The following is a 26,570-nucleotide window of genomic DNA, read 5'->3' as shown; positions in this document are numbered from 1 at the left end:
TAACAAATCAGGCCCTCGGCCTCATATTCATGAATTGGTACAACACTACTGCAGCGCGCGGCCCGATCCCATAATATCCTCACAACACAGGTCCTCGGCCTCACTCAGTTAGAAATATCTCAAGCCACTCGGGCAATAGTAAAACATGATGCTCAGCCCAAAATATAATTTAAAATATAAAAAATGAGTAAAGATGGTTGAGTTGTGAAAACAGTAGAATATAGCATGACTGAGTACGAATACGAAGCCAAAACAGTGAGGAGTAGTAGTAAAAATCCCCTAAGGGTCCAAAATAGTTGGCACGAGGCCCAAACATGGCATTCAGTCCAAAACATGATAATACTTTCCAAAACACAATGATAGCAAACAATTTTTGATCAAATACGCAGTTTAATAGTCATACGGGACAGACTAAGTCACAATCCCCAATGGTGCACGACCCTACGCTCGTCATCTAGCGTGTGCATCACCTCAAAGTAGCATAATGATGTGAAATTCGAGGTTTCATACCCTCAGGACAGCATTTACAATCATTACTTACCTCAATCCGGTCTAAACTCTAGCTCGCGATGCTTTTGCCTCTCGAATCGGCCTCCGGATGCTTCAAATCTAACCAAAAACAGATTTATACCATCAAAATATGCTAAGGGAACAAAGCCCACTCGAAAATACTCAATTTACATCAAAAGTCCCGAAATTGGTCAAACCCGAACCCCGGGCCCACATCTCAGATTTCGATAAAATTTACAAAACTAGAATCCTTACACTCTCATGCGTTCAGACATATCAAGAATACCAAAATTTGACCACAAATGACCCCTCAAATCCTTAGATTAAAGTCTCCAATTTCCAAGACCTAAACCCCCAATTTTTGCTACTAATTTCCATAGATTTCAAGCTTAATCAGTCAAAAACCATTATAGAAACAAGTTTAGGTTCCAAAAAAACCTTACCTCCACGAAATCCCCTTGAAATCCCTCTTCAAATTGATCCCTCAAGCTCAAACCCGAATAAAAATGGTGAAGAACATTCAAAAATCGCGAAGGAGGGTTTATATACTTTCTCGCCCAGGGTTTACGCACCTGCGCTCCATTTTCCGCACCTGCGGAGCCGCTTCTACGGTCAACCAAACCGTTTTTGTGATTTTCACTTAAAGCCCCTGGAACCGTACCTGTGCGTATCCTTCTGCACCTGCGTTCTCATAGGTGCGCTGAGAGTTCTGCACCTGCACCTCCAGACCCTCTCGTCCAATTCTACATCTGCGTCCACTGTTCCGCTTCTACGAGCTCGCACCTGCAGTTCCCAATCCGCAGGTGCGGTTATGACAACAATTCAGCAACTTCAGCTGCAAATTTCAAACTCCAAACTTCCCGTCAGCCATCCGAAATCACCCCGAGGCCCCCGGTACCTCAACCAAAAGTAGGAACAAGTCATATACCACCATCCAAACTTATACCAACCTTCAAAACACTAAAACAACATCCAATCAATAAAATAACATCGGATTCAAGCCTAAAGTTTCCAAAAACTTCCAAATTCCGCTTTTGATCAAAACATCTATCAAACCTCGTTCGAATGATCTAAAATTTTGTTAACATATCACATATGATACAACGGACCTACTGCAACTTCCGGAATTCCATTTCGACCCCTATATAAAAATCTCCCCTATAAACCGAAAAACACCCAAAATTCCAATTTCGCCAATTCAAGCCTGAATCTACTCTGGACCTCCAAAACCCATTCCGATCACGCTCCTAAATCCCAAATCACCTCCCAAAGCTATCGAACCATTGGGATTCACATCCGAGCCCTTTTTCACATAAGTCAACATCTGGTTAACTTTTCCAACCTAAGCTTACTCAAAAGAGACTAAGTGTCTCATTCCTTTTTAAAACCTCTCTGAACCCGAACCAACCAACCCAATACCACATAATACAGTTGAACAAGACATAAAGAAGCAGAAATGGGGGAAACAGAGCGGTAACTCATGAAATGACCGGCTGGGTCATTACACGACGGCTCCTCAATTGCTGTTCTAATAGGTGCTCTAGCTGCGGCACGTGCTCCTCCTCGGCCTCTGCCCTAGCCCCTAGCAATACAAGCTTTAGGGACACTGTCATCAATAATTGCAGCTCGTGTCCTCACCATCTATGAGAGAATAGAATGACAAAGACTTAAACTCCAAGGTCAATAAACTTGCACGATAGGAATAAAAGAAGTGAAGTCTTCCTAATGGTTCTGTAGCCTCTCGATGATAAGTGCAGACATTTCCGTACCGATCCGCAAGACACTACTAAACTCGCTTATGACTTGTAGCACATATGAACGTAGAGCTATGATACCAACTTGTCACGACCCCAGATTTTCCTCCATAGGATGTCGTGATGTTACCTAGTCTTAGAGGCTAGGTAAGCCTACTACTTACTGAATTAATGGAAAACTCAAACAACAACAACTATTAGATATGAAACAAAAAGTTTTCTTTACGAATCCAACAATCCCAAAAATAGTAGTACAAGTCATAAGCTCTACAATATCATAAGGTGGCTCTGAGGCATGCGAACACGATGACAGGTTTACCTTGAATCTCCACAGTAAAACCCGAAAACTAGCTAGTGATCAAATAAACTCCGAAATACCTGTATCTGCACAAAAATGTATAGAAAGCGTAGCATGTGTTCACCACAGTGGTACCCAATAAGTATCAAGACTAATCTCGGTGGAGTAATGACGAGGGAGAGTCAAGACACCTACTAGACTAAACAACCTGAACAAGTATAAATGTGAACTAGCAGGGGACAATATCAGTATAGAGCTAAGCATTATAACAATAACAAGGCAATGCTTGTAATAGGAAACTAAGAGCAACAATTAGCAATAGGGAACAAGCAAGTAATAACATTGTAGAGTAAGATTAGTCCGGTAAAACCAAATATAGGAAAACAAGTAACAACTGAATAAGAACAACCGCTATCACATAAGATTTATTCAAGAATTTTAACAAGGTACCAAACATCATAATCACAAATCACGAGTCCCGAGTCATGAACCCTAATCACTTGGCATCTTGTGCCCACATTGCAATTCATAACCGCATGGACGACTCACGTTCCAAGAGAGTGACAATCACTAATATCTGTACGAACCATTCACATGCCAACAATAACAATGACTCATGACCGCACGGACAACTCACGTGCCAACAGAATAACTCTCCCACAGAAGGCAAGTAGACGAGAGTACATATAAGTGGTCAATAACATCATGATCCATCTTCTTGAACTGATATGGGTGATTTATTACGTGTATGCTCTTGCAAGTGTTCTATCACAATTCATGCCAACAAGTAAGAGTAGAGACAATGAATGGCACATAAGAAATGATAACCACAAAATATACAAGGTGTAACTCACACAAAGTAGGCACACCACTACACAAACATCAACAATAACAATGCCCCCAAGCCATCACAAGTCATCACAAATCATTCCCCAACATAGCCCATCTTGTCTCGCCACGTGCGCAACAATAAAATAAACACCCACCTTGTCTCACCGCATGCGCATGATAATATACCCACCTTGTCTCGTCACTTGTGCAAATACATGTATATAGCCCGCCTTGTCAAGCCGCATGTGTAAATATCAATAACCACAACAGCACGAACAACTCACATGCGAGCACCCTGAGAATCCTCTCAGCAATACCATGTGTTCCAAAACATAACAACACAGTAAAATGACTTTCACAATATGTGACTATATGCCACAATATTTTCTCAAAATAGTTTCAATACCACAACCACACATAGCCCTCAACTCAACAACACTGAGTACAACCACAACAACAACAATAACACAAGATTATGGCAAGTAAATCAATACAAGAACTTCAGATCACAAAGAAACGGAAGAATGAGCTCACAATGAAAGAGACAAAAGAGAATAATAGTTTCAACAAGAATAGCTCAACAAGGGGAGAGACAGTGTACAACAATGATTCCACATAAGTACAACTCGACGATAAGAGAGATAGCATGAATCAATAATTCCAAATAAGGATAAGTCAACAATTAAAGGGATAACAAAACTTCAATTAAGGTTGAGCAATTACGGAAAAGATAACATGGCAATTAAAGAGACGACAACCTTAATTAAGGCACATAATAGTTTATTGGCAACAAGAGTAGAACATGAATCAATCAACTCCAAATAATAAGGGTGAATTTAGTAAATGGAGGATTTAACATGATAAGACAACTTCATTTTTAATTGAGCATAAGAACCTAAGAGTCTACAACAGTCAAATTTCCACAAATAAACTCGAGTACATACTCAATACCTAACACACACGGCCTTCACATGACACAATTAGCACAACTTCTCAAATCCTAAGGGGTAGTTCCCCACACAAGGTTAGGCAAGATACTTACCTCAAAAAAACTAGATCGATACTCTAAAATGATCTTCTCGAGTGAAACAATTTCAGAGCGGCTCAAATCTAGCCAAAATAACTTTAAATGATAAATAAAACTTATAGGAAACAATTCCGGATAATAAAGCTTCAATCTTTAATAAAAACTAAAAAGTCAACCCTGGGCTCGCACCTCACAACCCAATTTTCACAAAATACGAACACCCATTCGATAATGAGTCCAACCATACATGAATTACTCAAATCCGACCTCTAATCGCCTTTCCAATCCTCATTTTAGACTTTTGAAATATTTTACAAATTTTTCCCAAATTTCCAACATAAGTCATTAATTAAATGATGACAATAATAATGGATAATAAGATTCGAGTAAAGAAAACTTACCCTAATGAATTTCTTGAAAAACTCACAAAACGTTGCCCAAATCCGAGGTCTACAACTCCAAAAATGAATAAACCCTCGACACTTAAACATTCTGCCTAGCTATTTCCGCATTTGCGGACCAAATTGCGCTTCTGCGCTCTCGCTTTTGCGAGCCAAAATATTGCATCTGAGGGCTTCACTTTCCAATCCATATTTTGCACCTGCGAGCCAACCTTCGCATCTGCAATTGCGCATGAGCGACCAAAACACCGCCGAAGTTGACAGTCGAGCAGGCCACAAACGCGCATCTGCGATCCCTCCTCCACAGATACGACCTCGCACCTACGGTCCCTCATCCGCTGGAGCAAATGACCAGGACATGCACCAGCTTTGTAGAAGCGACCTAACTCACACAAAAGCGGAGCCCCACTTGCACTAAAAAATGCACAGGTGCGAAGCACCAGAACCAGACCTGCACAAAGCATGAAAATGATTCGAAGCTCGTCCAAAACTCACCTGAGTCCCTCGGGACCCCGTCCGAATATTCCAAAAAGTATTATCACGTAACACGGACCTACTGGAGGCCTTAAATTACATCAAACAACGTTAAAACTACGAATCACACCACAGATCTAACTTATGAATTTCCAAATCTTCCAACTTCCAAAACTTGTATCGAAATATATCAAATCATTCTGGAATAACCTCAATTTTTGCATGCAAGTCCTAAATGACATAACAAATCTAATACAACTCTCGGAATAGCAATCCGAACCAGGTCAACTCCCGGTCAAACCTCTCAACCTTCCAAACTTCAACTTTCAATTCGTCAAAATACATCAAATTAACCTATGGGCCTCCAAATCCGGATGCACACCTAAGTCCAAAATCACCATACGAAGCTATTGGAATTATCAAAATACTATTTCGGAGTCGTCTACACAAAAGTCAAACTCCGGTAAACTTTTACCGCTTAAGCTTCTAAAACAAGAAACCTTCTTCCAAATTGATCCTGAATCATCCGAAAACCGAACTCGACTACACATGAAAGTCATAACACTTAACACGAAGCTGATCGAGACCTTAAGCCACCGAACGAGACGCAAATTCTCAAAACGACCGGTCGGGTCGTCACAATTTTTGAAAATGGATATTAGATGTGATCCATTCGGCAAACTATTAAGCACGTCAATTTTGGTTATTTTAGAGGGCTCAAGTTCCTAAGTTCGGAAACCATTTGCGACAACTAAGCTCTCAAAAATCTTTGCTACATCGAGAGTACAAATGATGATAATAAAGTAAAATAATAATTTGGAAACTACTTAGTAACAGACCGATTAAAATCTCTTGCATACGGGTAAAGCATCATGTGATCCATTCATCAAGAGCACACTTTGCTCTCCTCTAAAGGGAGGGAAAGAAATAAAAGCTTCACCCACAAGGAAAATTCAATGAAATTGCTCCAATTAAGATAGACCAGCACAAAGATTCATGGTGATTGAGAAAAATCGAAAGAATACAATTCCTGAGTGTGCCTGAATCTAAAGTCAATCTATATGTGTTTCTAGAGATATGTAGCTCAAATTTACTCTTCTACTTATCCAACCTATACCTATTTCCTCTTGCTTTATCAAGTCGGGCCTTTACCTTGTAGAAAATCTTGTTAAGGAAGCTAGCAGACGCTCTTGCTGGAATACACGTGTAGGGAAAAAGTACCAATGAAAGTGAACCTTTATTATTTTGTTTCGTTTGTGTTTGAACCGATTAGAATGAAGACAATAACCCCTCCTATGTACAAAGTAGGGAGATCCTGAACTAAGATATGATTCTATTTTAAACAACTCAAAACGGAGTTGTGAAGGAAAATGCATATAGTTTATGTTAGGTTTTAGTTTTAATGATGAAAAATAATATAATTGTTTTTGGTATAGGGACTCAAGGAAAGCATCCAAGATCGAAGTAATCAAAAGGAAGGAATCAATCAAAAAACTAAAGATCCGACAAGGAAATCAATCCGAGATTGATTGAAGCGGAAAAGAAGTATCGAAGATCTTGTAAAATGATCAATCAATCTGCTATTACTGGAAGGACCAAAAATCAAGGAGAAAATCCGCCGCTATCAAGACCTGTAGAAGGAAAGCTATTAAAGTCCTTTCATCAAGAAAGAGCAACGACAAATAACCTTATTCTTGGAAAGAATCAATTTCTTTCCAAGGATCAAATTTCTTGGGTTGGCAAATCTCTTCAACAACGGCCTCCTACAAAGTATTTATACACATTCTTAAGCCTTAGACAATCATAATTCGGTTGAATCAAATAATCTCTCTTTGTTCTACTGCAAACAAATACTGTAGCTCTACTAGATCTGTTGTGTAACAAGTTACAGAAGAAAGAGAAAAATACTGGTAAGGCATTGTATAAAAAAGAAACGAGTGACATAGAAACTGAGCCATTAGTGTAAACCACACCATTCACGTTGTACTCAAGAAACTCATTCACTGAAAGAGAACTCCCTTGCAACCCAAGGGAACTGGACTAGGGTTCACATTGAATTCAAACCAGTATAAAAATTCCGGTGTCTTTAATTCCTGCACTTTATTTCTGCATCTTTAATTCTGCTCTTCTTATTATATCATTATTACATCAAGTTGACTAACTAGAAAACTAGTCAACTTGTAGCGATTAAAATATAAAAATAAACAATTAACCTCCCTCTTATATTTTCAATTGGTATCAGAGCAAGGCTCACATTTTTCTTTTGCTTAACAGCTTGTGAGAAAAGATCATGGCAAATCAAGTTATTATCGGAGCAATCTTCCAAGAAGGAACATCACAAGTGAGGCCACCATATTTTAATAGATAATATTTCTCTCACTGGAAAGTACGTATGGAAATATATGCAAAGGCCTATGATGTTAAAGTCTGGAGAGTTATCAAACAGGGGAACTATCCTCTACGGCCGCCGCTCAACCACCTGCTGATCCTGAAGATATAAATGAATATACAGATGAGCAAATGGCAGTTGTGCAAGATAACAATAAGGCAAGGAATCTGCTTTATAATGCTATAAGTGGTGAGGAATATGAAAAAATCTCCAGTTGCGATACAACCAAAAAGATGTGGGATAAACTTGAAGTTACGTATGAAGGTACCAGTAAAGTGAAAGAAACCCATATCAACATGTTGGTTCATGACTATGAACTCTTCCAGATGAAAGAAGGAGAATCTATTGAAGAGATGTTTGCTAGATTTAGCAAAATCATTAGCGATCTAAAAGCTTTTGGCAAACCATACTCAAGTGGTGATCAAGTTAGAAAAATTCTTAGAAGTCTACCCACTGCTTGGCAGACAAAAGTGGTTACACTTTAATCACGAGATTTGAACAAACTATCATACGATGAACTTCGAGGAGAACTTATAGCTTTCGAGAAAACTCATCTCAAGAAAACAAACCAGGAAGAAAAGAAGAAAACAGTTGCATTCAAGGCCATAACTGAAAAAGTAGAAAATGATATTGATGATGATCCTGATGCTCTTCAAGAAGAAATTACCATGGTGTCAAGTAATATGGATGGTTTAATGAGGAGATAGAGGAATGCAAGAAGAGGAAAGATACCACCCAGGCAAACCAGGCAATATAACGAACAAGACAAAAATGATGGCAAATGCTATGAGTGTGGAAGATTTGGGCATGTTCAAGCTGAATGTCTCGATCTTAAAAGAAAAGTTTCCAGAGACTTCAACAAGAACAAATCATTTGGAAGTTGGAGTGATGATGACAATTCAGAATACGAAGAGATAGCAAATCTTTGCTTCATGACAATTTTGCAAAACGACATGAACAAACTCTCAGGGTGCTGGACAGATGAGGACACTTTAGATGATGAATACAAAGATGACAATGAGAACTGTTTCATGGCACGAGGTGAAACAAGCGAGGTAAGATTTTATAACTGTGAAAGGTGTAATAAATTACAGGATATTTTTTACCTTACTTGAAAGAGTCTCAAAAAAAGATGAATGAACTAAAGAGACTTAACAAAGAAGTAAAAGACTGGAAACTCAAGATTGAAGTATGTGAAATTGAAAAGGAAGTACTTCAAGAAGAGTTTGAGGAATTGCAAATGCAACTCAATGGCATGCGCAAATCCACCAGTCATAGTTCTGTCAGGTCAAATTAGGCGACTTACAAGTCAACTAGAGAAGGACCAGCCAGAACAGAGTCCACTAGTACTAACACTAATAAAAGATCCAAAAATGCATAAGGGGTTATGAGTCACTACTGTAATAAAAGTGGACATAAATATTCCTTTTGTCGATTTCATAAATCAAATGTCTCAGGATGGATTTGGAAACCCAAAAATAATCTTGAGTCGAGTAATACTAACCAACCAGGACCCAAGCAAGCTTAGGTACCTAAAAGAAAGTAATAACTATGTTTTGCAGGAACACCACAGGAGGAGTCGCAAAGGAAAATGGTACTTAGATAGTGCGTGTTCCAGACACATGAAAGGTGACAAAAATGTGTTTAAGAAAGTTACAAAAATAGACGGAGGAAGAGTCAAGTTCGGTGATGACTCAAAAGGAAAAATAGTTGGTACCGGAACAGTTCCTTTCAATAATAATTGTGATATTATTGAGGTTTATCTTGTTGACGGACTTAACTACAATCTTCTGAGTATAACTCAACTATGCGACTCAGGGTATGAAGTGAAGTTCAAGAAAACAGGTTGTGCTATTGAAGATAAGACATGTAAAATAATCCTTCCAGGTAAAAGGTATAGAAAGTTTATATTCTTGATGGCTTTAAAAATATAGATGATCATATCTGTTTAACATGCATATCTGATGATCCATGGTTATGGCATAAGAAACTTGGTCATGCAAGCATGCATTTGATAAAAAAAAACTTTCCAAGCATGATTTAGTTATTGGTTTACCTAAACTCTTTCAAAAATAAAGATATTGTATCTACTTCAAACTAGAAACTCTTTCAAATTGGAAAACAAACTAGAAACTCTTTCAAAAATAAAGATATTGTATCTACTTCAAATCTTTGCAATTGCTTCATATGGACTTATTTGGACGTACTAGAACTGCTAGCATAGGAGGGAAATGATATGCTTTTATTATTGTTGATGATTACTCACGTTTCACTTGGGTGATTTTCTTATCTCATAAAGATGAAGCTTTGAAAAATTTTGAGATATTTTGCAAGAAGGTTGAAAGAGAAAAGGGGTATCTGATTACAACAATTCAAAGTGATCATGGAGGAGATTTGAAAGCAGAGCATTTGAAGATTTCTGTAATGATCAAGGATACACTAACAATTTATCTTCCCCAAGATCACCCAAATAGAATGGAGTCGTTGAGCTAAAAAATAGGACCTTGCAAAATATGACAAGAACTATGATACTAGAATATTCATTGCCAAATCACTTCTGGGCAGAAGGAGTAAGTACTGCATGTCACATTCTCAATCGATGTCTCATAAGGCCCATTTTGAAGAAGACTCCTTATGAATTGTGGAAAGTTAAATGACCCAATATTAGTTACTTTCATCCGTTTAGAAGAAAGTGTTTAATTCACAATAATGATAAGGACAATCTTGGAAAATTCGATCCAAGAAGTGATGAAGGTATTTTTTCTAGGTTATTCATTAAATAGTAGATCCTTTAGAGTCTATAATAAATGCACACTGTGTGTGGAAGAATCAATACATATTATATTTGATGAGAATAACACTTCATCTAGGAAAGGAATTATTACAAGTGATGAAGATCAAACTTAAGAAATTCAGGAAACAGGCAAATCTCAAGAGTCGACTAATAAACCTGATGGTGTGATAGAGTCAACTAATGAGATCGCAACAGTCAATCAGAATCTCCGAAGGATTCAATTACTCATACAGTTCGTCTAAATGAATGGAGAAGTAAACCGGAATATCCTAAAAAAATTCATCATAGGAGATCCAAGCGAAGGAATAAAAACCAGGGGAGCTCTCAAGAAGAAAGCAAACATAGCATTGATTTCTCATATTGAGCCAAAGAAAATAGAGGAAGCTCTAAAAGACTCAAGCTGGTTGCAAGCAATGTAGGAAGAGCTGGACCAATTCGACAAAAATCAAGTATGGAAATTGATGCCCAAGCCTGAAAATGCTCCCGTAATTGGAACAAAATGGGTTTTTAGAAATAAGGTGAATGAGGATGGAAAATTTGTGAGAAACAAAGCCAGATTAGTTGCTCAAGGATACTCACAACAAGAAGGAGTCGACTATGACGAAAACTTTGCTCCAGTAGCTCGATTGGAATCTATACGAATTCTTCTTGTATATGCATCCTTTAAAAGATTCATGCTATTCCAGATGGATGTTAAAAGTGCCTTTTTGAATGGTTTCATTGAAGAGGAAGTATACGTGAAACAACCTCCTGGATTTGAAGATTCAAAGTTTCCCTACCATGTGTATAAACTGACCAAAGCGCTGTATGGACTGAAACAAGCTTCCATGAGCATGGTACGAAAGACTTAGCTCATTTCTTATTGATAACAGATTTACAAGAGGTAAAGTAGACACTACCCTGTTTATTAAAAGATCATCAGAAGGTAATCTCATTATTCAAGTTTACGTTGATGATATTATTTTTGGTAGTGCTAATCCTCTTCTATGCAAGAAATTTTCAAATCTTATGCAAAGTGAGTTCTAAATGAATATGATGGGAGAGCTAACATTCTTTCCTGGACTTCAAATTCAACAATCTGAAGAAGGAACGTTTATATGTCAGACAAAATATACAAAGGAGTTGATTCAAAAGTTTGGTATGAGCAATGCTAAAGCTATTGGCACACTAATGAGTCCTTCAATAAGTCTCGATATAGATGAATAGAGAAATCCTGTTGACGAAACTAAGTATCGTGGAATGATTGGCGCACTTCTTTATCTAACTGCTAGTTGACCGAATATTATGTTTAGTGTCTGTAAATATGCTAGGTTTCAGTCAGCTCCTAAAGAATCACATCTGACTGCAGTAAAGAGAATTATTCGATATCTCATTGGAACTGTTTCTCACGGATTATAGTATCCACACTCTAACAATTTTAAACTAGAAGGTTTTCAGATGCTGATCTTGCAGGTGATAAGGAAGACAGAAAAAGCACCAGTGTGACATACCAATTACTTGGAAAGGCACTGCTATCTTGGAAAGGTTAAAAGCAAGGATCAGTCGCATTATCCACAACTGAGGCTGAGTATATCGCTATTGGACAATATTGTGCACAATTACTATGGATGTCTCATCAATTGAGTGACTATGAATTATTCTTTAAACCCATTGCAATTTTCTGTGATAACTCTAGTGCTATATGTCTCTCTGCAAATCCTGTGCATCATTCTAAGGCAAAGCATATAGACATCAAGCATCATTTTATTAGAGATCGTGTTCTTAAGGGAAATATAGAATTATCTTTTGTTGGAACTACTGATCAATTAGCGGATATCTTTACTAAGCCTTTACTAGAGGACAAGTTTTGCTTTTTAAGAGAATTACTTTTTATTATTTGCGTTAATCATTAATCTTAGGACCTATGCGTTACTATTATTTTTTGTATGCCTAATGTTCAAAATTTATTTTTTTAATCATTAATTTCGCCTCCGAATTCCTTCTCTTTTCACATCACTTGCAGAGTTCATAGAAGGAAAACCAATCATCACATCTGATCAACTGACCCCCCTTCCTTTTCTGTACTCAACCATTAGATACCCTTCTTTTAATACCTAAAACCCTTTTCAGTCTCCATCGTCCCCATCACCTAGAAACCCTCTCCAAAAAAAAACTTTCTCTCATCAAAAGCTCTTCCATGGCCAAACACTCAAAAAATCCTCCTGCCTCTACCAGGAAGAGTACTCGCTCCAGAGCAAAACCCCCCATCTCAGCCTTCAGAACAAGTAGACCTAGGGTCCGACCATTTGGAAGGTTTTGCCTCCTCTTAGACGGACCTCTCAGATCATTCTCATACTTTAGAAGAAAAAACCCCGGGAAAAAGACCTATGAAAGAACCCCCTGAATCCTTTACTCCAAAGAAGTCGAAAATAGATCTCTCTAGTTCTTTAGAGTCTGACCTAAATTTCTGGTATTCTCCAAACAGGGATTTTTGCATTGCTTTGCAAGATAAACCAATTGCTCATGGGAGGGTAGTCGACCTTGATTACATGGAAACCCTAAATTGTAAGGTAAAAGATCTGTTTGTTATCAAGGCTGGTCAAATTTTTTTTTTGTTCCCCCTCCTAAAGTCTATGAACCCCTAGTGAAAATGTTTTATGCAAATCTTCACTCTAGTAAGTCTGACAAGTTGGAATCCTTAGTGTTAGGGAAGCACATTGTTCTTGATTGTGCCATGTTTGATTCAATTTTCTAGTGTATGTGTTCTGGTTTTCCCAAGCTTTTCAGAAATTCCTGTCCTGATAATTTTGAAATCACTTTTGATCAAACAAAACGGTGTATTGCCGAGTCTCCATCTGAATCTCTGCCAAACCAGTTAGGTCTAAGTGATGTTAGCTTTGACACTCGTATTCTAGCCCAAATTGTTGCAAATACTCTTCTTCCTCGTACTGGCTCTTTCTCTGCCTTCTCTCAAAGAGATACCTTTCTTGTCTATTACCTTGTGACAAAACTCAAGATCAAACTGTCCTCCTGGGTCATCAATTTTATGATTGAAAATGTTGATAATCCCACCAGTCTGACTTATGGCATGGCCATCACTCACATTCTGGAAGCTCATAATATTTCCATCTCTGAATATCCTTTCATCTCTATTTCAAAATCTTACAATTCCAGAGTGTTTGCGAGTATAGGGTATATGTGTGTGAAGGGCTCATGTGTTAAGAAACAAGAACGTGAGGTCAAATATGTTCAACCTGATCCAAAATCCAAACCCTCTATTTCCCATCATAGTCTTAGTGTCCCTGACCTTACTGAAAAACTAGTTGCCATTGGCAATCAGCTATCCGCCATCAAATATCTTCTTACTACTACTCGGTCCACTATTGGATACATTCATGCAATCTCCAAAAAGACAGGGTCTGACATTTCAAAGATAAGAGTTGCAGTTCTCAGAGTTAGGGAAAATGCAGTCAAGGCATTCAAAGAGGTACACGGCAGGCTTGATAGAGTGATTATCTCAGCCAATGCCAGCTTTAATCAACTGAAGGAGGCGATTTGCAACCCTCTTACTTATTTCTTGCGTCGTTAATATGGAAGTTTTAGACAATATTTTTTGTTGTGCTGTTTTGGACTGGATAACCAGTCGTTGGATGCTTTTTTTCTTTTGTTTTGTTTTGTTTTGCCATAACTCTACAAGCATATCATGCTATAAATCATGTTTTAGTATATAGTATGTTGTTATCTTATCCCCTCTTTGCTGATGTCAAAAAGGGGGAGAAAGGATATATGTATATTTGTGCAGGTACATCCATTGCTGGGGAAGTCGACTATAGATACTACAGAAGAAGCTAACTAAAAGAAGTCCCCATGACACCTCTTGAGGGGGAGTCATAGATCTTGCAGAAGCAGTCGACTAAAGGAAGTAGTCTCAACAACACCCATTGAGGGAGAGTCAACTGCACTCATTGAGGAGGAGTAAAATACAGGGAAGTCAACTGATGTTTACATATATTATTTTGTCATCATCAAGGAGGAGATTGTTAGGTTTTAGTTTTAATGATGAAAAATAATATAATTGCTTTTGGTATAGGGACTCAAGGAAAGCATCCAAGATCGAAGTAATCAAAAGTAAGGAATCAATCAAACAACTAAAGATTCGGCAAGGAAATCAATCCAAGATTGATTGAATCGGAAAAGAAGTATCGAAGATTTTGCAAGATGATCAATAAAGCTACTATTACTAGAAGGACCAAAAATCAAGGAGAAAATCCGGCGCTATCAAGACCTGTAGAAGGAAAGCTATTAAAGCCTTCTCATTAAGAAAGAGCAACGACAAATAACCTTATTCTTGGAAAGAATCAATTTCTTTCCAAGGATCAAATCTCTTGGGTTGACAAATCTCTTCAGCAACAACCTCCTACAAAGTATTTATACACATCCTTAAGCCTTAGACAATCATACTTTGAACGAACCAAATAGCCTCTCTTTGTTCTGCTGCAAACAAACATTGCAACTCTACTAGATCTGTTGTGTAACAAGTTAGAGAAGAAAGAGAGAAAAATACTGGTGAGGCATTGTATCAAAAAGAAACGAGTGACATAGAAACTAAGCCATTGGTGTAAACCACACCATTCACGTTGTACTCAAGAAACTCATTCACTGAAAGAAAACTCCCTTGCAACGCAAGGGAACTGGACTAGGATTCACATGAATCCGAACCAGAATAAAAATTCCGCTGTCTTTAATTCCTGTACTTTATTTCTGCATCTTAAATTCTATTCTTCTTATTATCTCGTTATTACATCTAGTCGACTAATTAAAAAACTAGTCAACTTGTAGCGATTAAAATATAAAAATAAATAATTCACCCCCTCTTGTATTTTCAATTTAGCATCATCAAGGTATTGCGCACGTGGCAACAATGAAAAGGTGCCACAAGACATGTTGATGATTTCGCTTTTTTCCTTCACTCTCATGCACTTATGCTTTCTCTGGAACATCCAATATTGATTTTCAATATCATAATTAAGACTTGCTGGAATGCAGTTTGCAATCAAATTCTTGTACTCTAGTACTATCTAATTCTTATGCAATTTGGAGCAAGAGGCAACTCTTCTCTTCTGTACCGTATACTGTCCGCCCAGACAATGATGTATACTGCTCTGAAATCGACATGAAAGGAAACAATTGATTGCTGGTTTTCGATAAGGGAAAGACTCTTTATGCAGAAGTGCGGATAGAAACTTCCGCCTCTTGTTTGGCGGATTTTGTGAAACAATCTTCTTTGGTGGACTTGTCACATTGTCCATGTTTTTGTGAGGACAATTGAATGCACAAAACGATACCTATTTGTCAAGTAAATAAATATAAAGTAAGATCCAGAAACAAGCACACCTAAAGAACCAACACAATACTTGTTATAACAAAAAGAACACAACTCGCCATGGGTATTAATGCCATTCGATAGTGAGATAGATCCCTTTCTTTTATTGTTATTATAGGTGCTGTCAGATGAGCAACTTGGGTTTTGTGAGCAGACAGGCTGACCATGTTCCTCAGAGAGGTTGCTGTTCTGTAACAACTCAAATTCATCCTCTATATCTTTCTGCAAGTACAACTTCCCGTAACGACAACTTGATTCCTGCTTTGTCTTTTCCTTCTTCTCACTCTTTCTCTCTTTCTTTTCCTTTTTCTTCTCTTTCCTTTCTGATTTGACCCTTTCCCTATCCCTATGGAGCTTTAGAGCAGCAGGATAAAAGTTGTGATTTGAAGGGCAAGAGACGACCAATAAAACATGACCATGATAATGAACAATAAGGATCTTCAATCATGCTAGGATCAGTCACTTTTTCCTATTGCAGTAAATAGGTACAGGCTTAGCAATCAACATAATAATTATGTGTTCACAAAAGACATGAATCCTAAATGATTATCATGTAATGCACTAAGTGAACCAAATCTTCACACAATCTCGCCCCTAAAACTATAGGAAGAAGTTGCACAATTGCTTCTATTACAAAGTACAACTTGAAAAATACTAGTATCCACGTGCGAGAGCTTAAAAAGCGTCTACTTGCCCAAGGGACAAATTACTAAGAAGATCTAAATGACCAACCAACATAAACACAAGAAAAGTGTGCTAAACAAAACCAGGAAGAGCTTTTGCTTCAAAAAGGCTGTCGCTACTTGCAAAAAGCTAACCAAATTCTCTTAAGTTTGAAAAGGTCTTAAACAATATTTTTGAAACCAACCTTTTGAAATTTTGAAACCAACCTTTTGAAAGGTGACTATTGGGAAAATAATTCACTAAGGCGTCTTTTGGTACATTGGTAGAATTAGCTATTCCACCTTCCATATAGGATAGCTAATCCCACCAATTTAGTGTAAAATTATCCCGAGTTAACTAATACCTATAACCAAATATAGGGTAAATACAATCTCAAATTCTATCACGGAATTATTATCTTTATACCTTGTACCAAACGACCCCTAAGGGTATAATATTAAGAATTTTGATGACAGCCCCAAATTTGTGCAGACAAAAAATACCAGTTATACAAGCATCTTGAGCTGGTTTCACAAATGAGTGGTGAGAACCTCCCCCTCCCCCAAGGTGGATCTAGGGTTTAAAGGTGACGGGTGCCAAAATTTCCTTCAATGTACACCTTATAATAACTACTAATATATAGTTTGTTCGAAACGCTTGTCCGGTTCATTTTTTTTTAGTTTATTTGGACAATTCAATAAGCACTTTATTTGCAAATATAAAAATTACAAAAAATTTTCAAACCTTACTTATGGAATTTCATTGGGTATATATGTTATTATTGGCGTATGAAAATTACATCTCAGACATTAAGAAGCAAATATAACTAACATTTTAAAAAAAAGAATCACACTTTTATTATTAATAATACAAATAAAATCAATATTTTCACCAGGGAACTACATTTTTTTGTATGCTAAAAATAAATTTGCACATATAAAATAAAATCTTTAATAAGGGAATTCCACCGACCAGAATAAGGGAAAAAAATATCTTCAATAGATAAATTATACCCCATAAATAAATGCATAATTAGATAAACTATATGATCTCAAAACTTAAAATTATAAATCTAATGCTTGCGAAATATTTATTATAATTTATTACTAAAGAGATTTAAATTGTATTTAACAATTATAGAATAACACAAATTTTCATGTTATAATAAAAAAATAAATTATAAATTAATTTTGATCTCAATCTAAATATCAAGACCCAATTTTTTTGATTTTGAAAGAAGAAAACTAAAAGATTTGAGATTAAGAGAAATGCTTATATTATGAAATTTTAAATTTTGGAGGCTCTTTTCTGAGTGTTCTTGCTAAACATCACAAATAAAGTAATAGAATAGAGGAAAAAAATAAAAATAATAAACGACAAATATGAAACTGGGAGGTAGCCAAAAAGGAAAATGACTAGGATAATAGAAATAAAAAGCACAACGAAAAAGGAAAGTCAGACAAGGTTCAAGATAAATTCGAACTTTAATTTTACACACGAGAAAAGCTTTCAAAAAGATCTACCAGTCATGACACATTTATCTAGTTTGCGAATGGGGGTGGCAGGATCATATATTTAACCTAATTTAAATTTTTTTATACATAAATATATGATAATTTTACCAACCGAGCCGGTGCCATACCACCCCACCCATAAGGGTGGATCCGCCCCTACCCCCCCCCCCTCTCTCTATCTCTCTCCCTTTAAACCATCGTTGCGCATCTTACCAAGAAAAATTGATTACATATTGTAAACAAGAAACCCATCCATTAGAAAATTCTTAACACAAAATGAAATAGTTGGCCTCAGGGGAAGGGAGAGCAATGTACACAATTCCCAGTGTTCCGATTTCAACCCCAACCCTTCCTAATTCGAATTAATCATCTCCGTAAGTTATAAAATAGTAAAAATATATATAAGGAGTCTTATTTAGAGAAACGGGGATATAAAAAGCAAAACGACTAGTCGGATCATTACATACCACCTTCGCCAAACACACAAAAACCAAGAAAATAACACAATAACATATAAGCTAAAATAAGAAAATATAACGAAAAGTATTTCTTGTAAGTGAAAATACGAAGAAACTCTCAATATCTTCACTGCTTCAATCAGTTTCCAAGATTCGTCCTCATATTCTCCATTTTTTCACCTCCAGCATTTCCCAAAAACTTCAGTCTATCTTAGTTTGATGATAACTTGCTGATATAATTAACTTATCATTTCAATTTTTCATTTAACCTTTATTTCTTTGAAATAATATTTTCATGTTCAAACAAAAAATAGTGATGATGAACAACAACACAATTTAACAACCTAATTTAGTTTCAAGGTACTTATATTGTTCTTCGTAATTTAACATGTGAAATGACTCTAATCTTACTCAAAAACAAAAGAATTAAACAACTCATAAGCAAAAAGATTCAAAGATTTAAAGAATTACTTGTAAAATCGCATATCCACTAATTATTATTGTTCAAGTGACATATCGTTATTATGACATTTTATCGAACATTACTGCAGGTGAAATTAGTATAAGCAAACAACTCACAATATTAAAGGATTACAAATAATACAAAGCAAACACTAAATAAAAAAATTCAACATATATCATAGTAAATAAAAAATAAATGTTATTTGTGACTTGAATTATTTCCTTGTATTTTTTAGGAAACTCATAGTCCCTATAGGTTTAGGAAAACCCATTGTCCTAATAGATTTGGAAAAGGAAAACCTATAGTCCTTGTCAAATTGGGAAACCTTTCTCATATATGTTTGGGACCTTTTGGGATCTATATATAGGAGTTGTAGTTGGGGATTCTACAGATTGTATTGTGCTTCTTTTCTCATTCATAGTGGAAAACTCTCTCTGCTTTTGCCCCGAGGATTAGGCTTGGCCGAACCTCGTTAAATCCTTGTGTTGATTTTTCTTCTCTATTTGCTTTGTGTGTGATTGTGTGCTAGTTAACCCACGATATTCCGCAACAATTGGTATCAGAGCAAGGTTCGGGTTTCTACACATAATTTAGGGTTAAGATGTCTTCATCATCTTCAACAAAGTACGAAGTAGAGAAATTTGATGGAGGTTCTAGTTTCAGTCTACGGAAGATTAGGATTAAATCGTCCTTGGTGTTACAAGGATTATGGAAAGCAATTGATGGGGATTTTCCTGAAGATATGAAAGAGACAAAGAAGGAAGACCTGAAGGAGAGGGATTTGAGTGCGATCTTCATGAGCGTTACAGATAGCGTTCTTCGGGAAATTGCTGAAGAAACTTCTGCAGCAACGACATGGAAGAAGCTGGAAGATCTGTATTCTAAGAAATCGCTGGCAAACCGCCTCTACCTGAAAAAGAGGTTATACAATCTCCGTATGAACGAAGGTACACCTGTTAAAACTCACCTTGATGAGTTTAATTCAATTATAATGGACCTGAAGAATGTGGATATCAAAATTGAGAGTGAGGATCAGGCCTTGATTGTGTTATGTTCTTTACCACAGTCTTATGATACTTTTGCCGATACACTGCTATATGGGAAAGATAGCATTTCACTAGAAGATGTTAGTAATGCACTAAAATCGAAAGAGTTGAAAAAGAGCTTTCCAGACAACAGAATTGAGGGCGAAGGTCTTGTGATTAGAGGAAGAACACAACAAAAGGACTTTAACAGGAAAAAGTCAACCACAAGATCAAAGTCTAGAGCAAGGAAGCAAAACTGTTATGAGTGCGGGGAACAAGGTCACTACAAGAGAGATTGTCCTAAGCTGAAGAAGAAAAGAGGGAAGCAGAAAATAGATAATTCGGCAAATATTGTTGACACTGACAATAATTCTGATGATAGTGATTATATAGGGGAAGTTTGTGCTGTGAGTTCTAGTCATGGGCAAAATTCTTGGGTTCTTGATTCTGGTGCTACTTTCCACATGAGTCCACACAAGAATTGATTTGCAACTTACAAACAAATGAGCGGGACTATCTATATGGGAGATGATAATCCATTACCAGTAGAGGGGGTTGGTAACATCAAATTGAGAATGTTCGACGGAATCATCAGAAACATTGAGTGTTGGCATGTTCCTCGGATAAAGAGAAATTTGATTTCTCTTTCGACTTTGGATGATCAAGGGTATAAATTTCACTCCGAGAATGGAATACTTAAAGTGTGTAAAGGCTCCATGGTACTCATGAAGGGTAAACTACATTCTAAATTGTATCATCTTCAGGCCAGTATAGTTGAAGGGGAAACTGTTGTAGCTTCTGGGAAAAGTGATCTGAATCAGTCTCAGTTGTGGCACTTGCGACTTGGCCATATGAGTGATAATGAATTGTCTTTGTTGAGTAAGCAGAATTTGCTGAATGGGTACAAAAACCAAGCTTTGAATTTTTGTGAGCATTGTGTGTTTGGTAAACAAACAAGGATAAAGTTCATCAAGAAGGCCGAACACAAGACCAGAGACAAGTTAGATTATATACACTCTGACTTGTGGGGTCCAAACAGAGTTCCCTCCAAGAGTGGTGTCAGGTATTCTATGACTTTGATTGATGATTACTCAAGGATGGTGTGAGTGTATTTTCTGAAAACAAAAGATGAGGCATTTTCGACAGTTGTTAAATGAAAGACGATGGTTGAGAGGCAGACAGAAAGAAAAGTTAAGCGTCTTCAAACTAACAATGGGTTGGAATTTTGCAATTTTGAGTTCGATAATTTCTGCAGCAGGGAAGGCATAGTGAGACACCGCACTTGTGTCGGAACACCACAACAAAATGGTATTGCAGAACGTATGAATAGAACGCTTTGTGATAGGGCACGAAACATGCTTTCACACTCATGTGTTAGCAAAGATTTTTGGGCTGAAGCAATCAATACAGCTTGTTATTTGGTCAATAGATCTCCATCCACAGCTATTGAGTTCAAAACTCCTTTTGAGGTATGGTCCGGTTTGCCTGCTGATTATTCAAATTTAAGGACATTTGGTTGTCCTGCTTATGCTCATGTGAGGGATGGAAAACTTGAGCCGAGGGCAAAGAAGTGCATATTTCTAGGGTATGCAACTGGAGTGAAAGGTTATAAGTTGTGGTGCACAGATCAAAAGACTCCAGGGCTAATTATCAGTAGGGATGTAACATTCAATGAATCTGCCTCACTGGACTGTCAGAGGGAGAAGGCAATAACAGAAATAGATCGTGGTGTCAGTGACCGCATAGAGCTAGAAATTGAATCTCCACTAGCTCAGCCCAATAGCTCTAAAGTAGAGGAAGTGGAGGAGGTGCAAAATATTGATCAAGACGATAATGTTGATGCACCTGCGCAACAACAACCATATAGCATTGCAACAGGCAGGGAGAAGAGAGTGATCAACCGACCGCAAAGGTTTGCAAACGTAGTTGATGAGAATCTTCTTGGATATACAAATCCAGTGGGATTTGCTTTTGCAGTTGCAGAGACCGTTGATGCGTTTGAGTGTTATAGCTATCAAGAAGCTATTCCGAGTATAGAACCAAATCGACGGATTAGTGCTATGAGTAAAGAGATTGAGTCTCTTAACAAGTTTAGGTGTTTCCTAGACTTGGTTGATGCGTGCGAAAATGGATAGAGCCTTTGCAAGGGCTGAGGGCAAGGTAGAGAGACGTTGTTCCTGTTGATGAAGAGAATTCAAGCCAAGGGGAAGATTTGTTATTTGTGGCTTGAATTATTTCCTTGTATTTTTTAGGAAACCCATAATCCCTATAGGTTTAGGAAAATCTATTGTCCTAATAGATTTGGAAAAGGAAAATCTATAGTCCTTGTCAAATTGGGAAACCTTTCTCATATATGTTTGGGACCTTTTGGGATCTATATATAGGGGTTGTAGTTGGGGATTCTACAGATTGTATTTTAGCTTCTTTTCTCATTCATAGTGGAGAACTCTCTCTGCTTTTGCCTCGAGGATTAGGCTTGGCCGAACCTCATTAAATCCTTGTGTTGATTTTGTTAGTTTTTCCAACAATTATGGTGATGTATGGGAGAGGTAAGCAATGATGCAACTCTCCTTAGTGAGATAAGCAATGATGCAATGAGTGGTAGGTGAGATGGGAATATTGCAAATTGATCCTTCTTGGTAGGTGAGATTTGCACTTTTGGTCCCTATCTCAAAACTATAAATACCCCCTTCCATTTCATTGTATAACACACCAAAAAAAAATATATCAAAACTCAAGAAGAAAGAGTTTGAGAGGGAGAGAGATATAGTTCCTTTAGGAATGTTTCCTAACAGGGGAGTGACAAAATAGTGAGTAGAAATACTAGTTGGGTATTTTTCGGGAAACACTTTTGTGTGCGCCACTATTTTGGGTAGAGCTCAGGAATTGTTGTACCTCCAAATTATTGGGAAAGTCTCTCTTTGTATGCCTGCTAAATGTTTTAGTGGAAGTTGGTGTCGGATTTGTGGACGTAGCCTAAACGTTTTAGGTGAACCACGTTAAATATTGTGTCATTTATTTTTGGTTTCGTTGATCATCTATTTTATTCCGCTGTGCAGTAGTGTTTAGTGCCATCAGAGCTTTGGTTAGAGTACTATTCATACGTACGGTACTATTCATACGTACGAGTACTATTCATCCATACGGGCACTATTCATATCCACGGTTACTATTCACCGTCGGAATTTTTTTTAGATTGCAGAAGTCTGTCAAATTCTGATCTAAATGGAGGCGAGGACAAGCAAGATGGTCAACCTGAATGGCACAAATTATCACTTATGGAGAAACAAGATGAAGGATCTCCTGTTCGTGACAAAGATGCACCTGCCGGTGTTCAGTTCTCAGAAACCTGAAGATAAGTCAGACGAGGACTGGGAATTTGAGCACAACCAAGTGTGCGGCTACATACGGCAATTTGTTGAAGACAATGTGTACAACCACATTTCTGGTGTGACACATGCAAGGTCGTTATGGGACAAGCTCGAAGAGTTGTATGCCTCTAAAACAGGTAACAACAAATTATTTTACTTGACAAAATTAATGCAAGTAAAATATGTAGAAGGGACAACTGTGGCAGATCACCTTAATGAAATACAAGGGATTGTCGACCAGTTGTCGGGAATGGGCATAAAGTTCGATGACGAGGTACTTGCTCTTATGGTGCTGGCAACACTCCCAGAGTCATGGGAAACCTTGAAGGTTTCAATCACCAATTCTGCACCCAACGGTGTGGTAAACATGGAGACAGTCAAGAGTGGCATTCTGAATGAAGAAATGAGACGCCGATCACAAGGAACATCTTCTTCACAGTCAGAGGTGTTGGCTGTTACGACCAGGGGGAGAAGTCAAAATAAAAGCCAGAGTAACAGAGATAAGAGCAGAGGTAAATCCAACAAATTTGCAAATGTTGAGTGCCATTACTGCAAAAAGAAGGGGCATATCAAAAGATTTTGTCGACAGTTCCAGAATGACCAGAAGAAGAACAAAGGCAAAAAGGTGAAGCCCGAAGAAAGCAGTGATGATGAAACGAACTCCTTTGGTGAGTTCAACGTTGTCTACGATGACGACATTATCAATCTGACAACCCAAGAGATGACCTGGGTGATGACGCCACGGAGAGAACTCTTCTCATCTTACACACCTGGAGACTTTGGTCGTGTAAAGATGGGAAATGCCAATTTCTCAACAGTTGTAGGCAAAGGTGATGTTTGCCTAGAGACCATGAATGGGATGAAGCTACTTTTAAGAGATGTCAGGCATGTTCCAGATATGCGCCTGAATCTGATCTCCGTAGACAAGCTCGATGAGGAAGGTTACTGCAATACCTTCCATAATGGCCAATGGAAGCTCACGAAGGGCTCATTGGTGGTGGCGCGGGGCACGAAGCAGTCAAAGTTGTACGTGACCCAGGCGAGCATCTCCCAACAAGTTATAAATGTTGCGGAGAATGATAGCAATATCAAGTTGTGGCATAGACGTCTTGGCCACATGAGTGAGAAGTCAATGGCGCATTTGGTAAAGAAGAACGCCTTACCAGGTCTAAACCAGATCCAGTTGAAGAAGTGTGCTGACTGTTTAGCTGGGAAACAAAACAGAGTTTCGTTCAAAAGATTCCCTCCTTCCAGAAGGCAAAATGTGTTGGATCTGGTACACTCAGATGTATGTGGACCTTTCAAGAAGTCCCTCGGTGGTGCCCGATATTTCGTGACCTTTATTGATGATCATTCACGAAAGACATGGGTATACACGCTGAAGACCAAGGATCAAGTGTTTCAAGTTTTCAAACAGTTTCTGACCTTGGTGGAAAGAGAGACTGGTAAGAAGTTGAAGTGCATCCGGACAGACAATGGCGGTGAATACCAGGGTCAATTTGATGCTTACTGTAAAGAGCATGGTATTCGACATCAGTTCACACCTCCTAAAACTCCCCAGTTGAATGGCTTGGCTGAGAGGATGAACAGAACTTTGATCGAGAGAACCAGATGTTTACTCTCTCATTCAAAGTTACCAAAGGCTTTCTGGGGTGAAGCTCTAGTTACAGCAGCCTATGTGCTGAACCATTCACCCTGTGTCCCTCTTCAGTACGAGGCTCCAGAAAAGATTTGGTCAGGAAGAGATATCTCTTATGATCAATTACGGGTATTTGGCTGCAAAGCCTATGTCCATGTTCCGAAAGATGAAAGGAGCAAACTTGATGTCAAGACAAGGGAGTGTGTATTCATCGGCTATGGTCAAGACATGCTTGGCTATAAGTTCTATGATCCGGTGCAGAAGAAGCTCGTCAGGAGTCGAGATGTCGTGTTCGTTGAGGACCAAACAATTGAAGACATTGACAAAGTAGAGAAGTCCACTGATGATTCTGCTGAGTTTGAGTTGCCTCCAACAGTGGTGCCGAGACAAGTTGGAGATGATGTTCAGGATAATCAACCTGAAGCCCCTGATCTTCCTAATGAAGATGAACCAGCAGATACTGAAGGTAACGAGGACAATGGTGATGATGATGCAGACGAGGAGGATCAACCTCAACCACCAATCCTCAATAACCCTCCTTATCACACAAGATCTGGAAGAGTTGTGCAACAGTCTACCAGATATTCTCCACATGAGTATGTGTTACTCACTGACAGGGGAGAACCCGACAGCTTTGAAGAAGCTATTGATGATGAACATAAGGAGAAGTGGATAGAAGCCATGCAAGACGAGATGAAATCCTTGCATGAGAACAAGACGTTTGAGCTGGTGAAGTTGCCGAAAGGCAAGAGAGCTTTGAAGAATAAGTGGGTGTTCAAGATGAAGCATGATGAACACAATTCCCTTCCGAGATTCAAAGCAAGATTGGTCGTCAAAGGTTTCAATCAAAGGAAAAGCATTGACTTTGATGAAATATTCTCACCAGTTGTGAAAATGACCTCAATACGCACGGTGCTGGGAGTAGCAGCAAGCCTCAACCTGGAGGTTGAGCAGATGGATGTAAAAACCGCCTTCCTACATGGTAATTTGGAAGAGGAGATATACATGGAGCAACCAGACGGTTTCCAGCAAAAGGGGAAAGAGGACTGCGTTTGTAGATTGAGGAAAAGCCTCTATGGCTTAAAACAGGCACCAAGGCAGTGGTACAAGAAGTTCGAGTCGGTGATGGGGCAACACGGCTACAAGAAGACAACTTCAGACCATTGTGTGTTCGCTCAGAAGTTTTCTGACGATGATTTCATCATCCTATTGCTCTATGTGGATGATATGTTGATTGTTGGCCGGAATGTTTCCAGAATTAATAGCTTAAAAGAACAGCTAAGCAAGTTCTTCGCCATGAAAGACTTGGGGCCAGCAAAACAGATCCTTGGGATGAGGATTATGCGAGACCGAGAAGCCAAGAAGTTATGGTTGTCTCAGGAGAAGTACATCGAGAAGGTACTTCAACGGTTCAACATGGAGAAAACTAAAGCAGTTAGCTGTCCTCTTGCTAACCACTTTAGATTGAGCACCAAGCAAAGCCCGTCAACAGATGATGAGAGAAGAAAGATGGAGCGGATTCCATATGCTTCAGCAGTAGGAAGTTTGATGTATGCCATGGTTTGTACACGGCCAGATATCGCTCACGCTGTAGGAG

General features: G+C 38.1%; 1 protein-coding gene across 1 annotated transcript; it reads left to right on the top strand.

The window, feature by feature from the left end:
• Nucleotides 1-20,484: 20,484 nt before the first annotated feature.
• On the top strand, nt 20,485-21,069 carry LOC142174460 (putative mitochondrial protein AtMg00300). Its single transcript, XM_075240258.1, has one exon. The coding sequence runs from the start codon at nt 20,485-20,487 to the stop codon at nt 21,067-21,069; it is 585 nt and encodes a 194-aa protein (XP_075096359.1).
• Nucleotides 21,070-26,570: the final 5,501 nt, after the last annotated feature.

The sequence above is a fragment of the Nicotiana tabacum genome, chromosome 20 (assembly GCF_000715075.1).
Source record: "Nicotiana tabacum cultivar K326 chromosome 20, ASM71507v2, whole genome shotgun sequence".
Classification (NCBI taxonomy): domain Eukaryota; kingdom Viridiplantae; phylum Streptophyta; class Magnoliopsida; order Solanales; family Solanaceae; genus Nicotiana; species Nicotiana tabacum.
The sequence above is the reverse complement of the archived record's forward strand: the minus strand, read 5'-3'. Positions and strand labels throughout refer to the sequence as shown.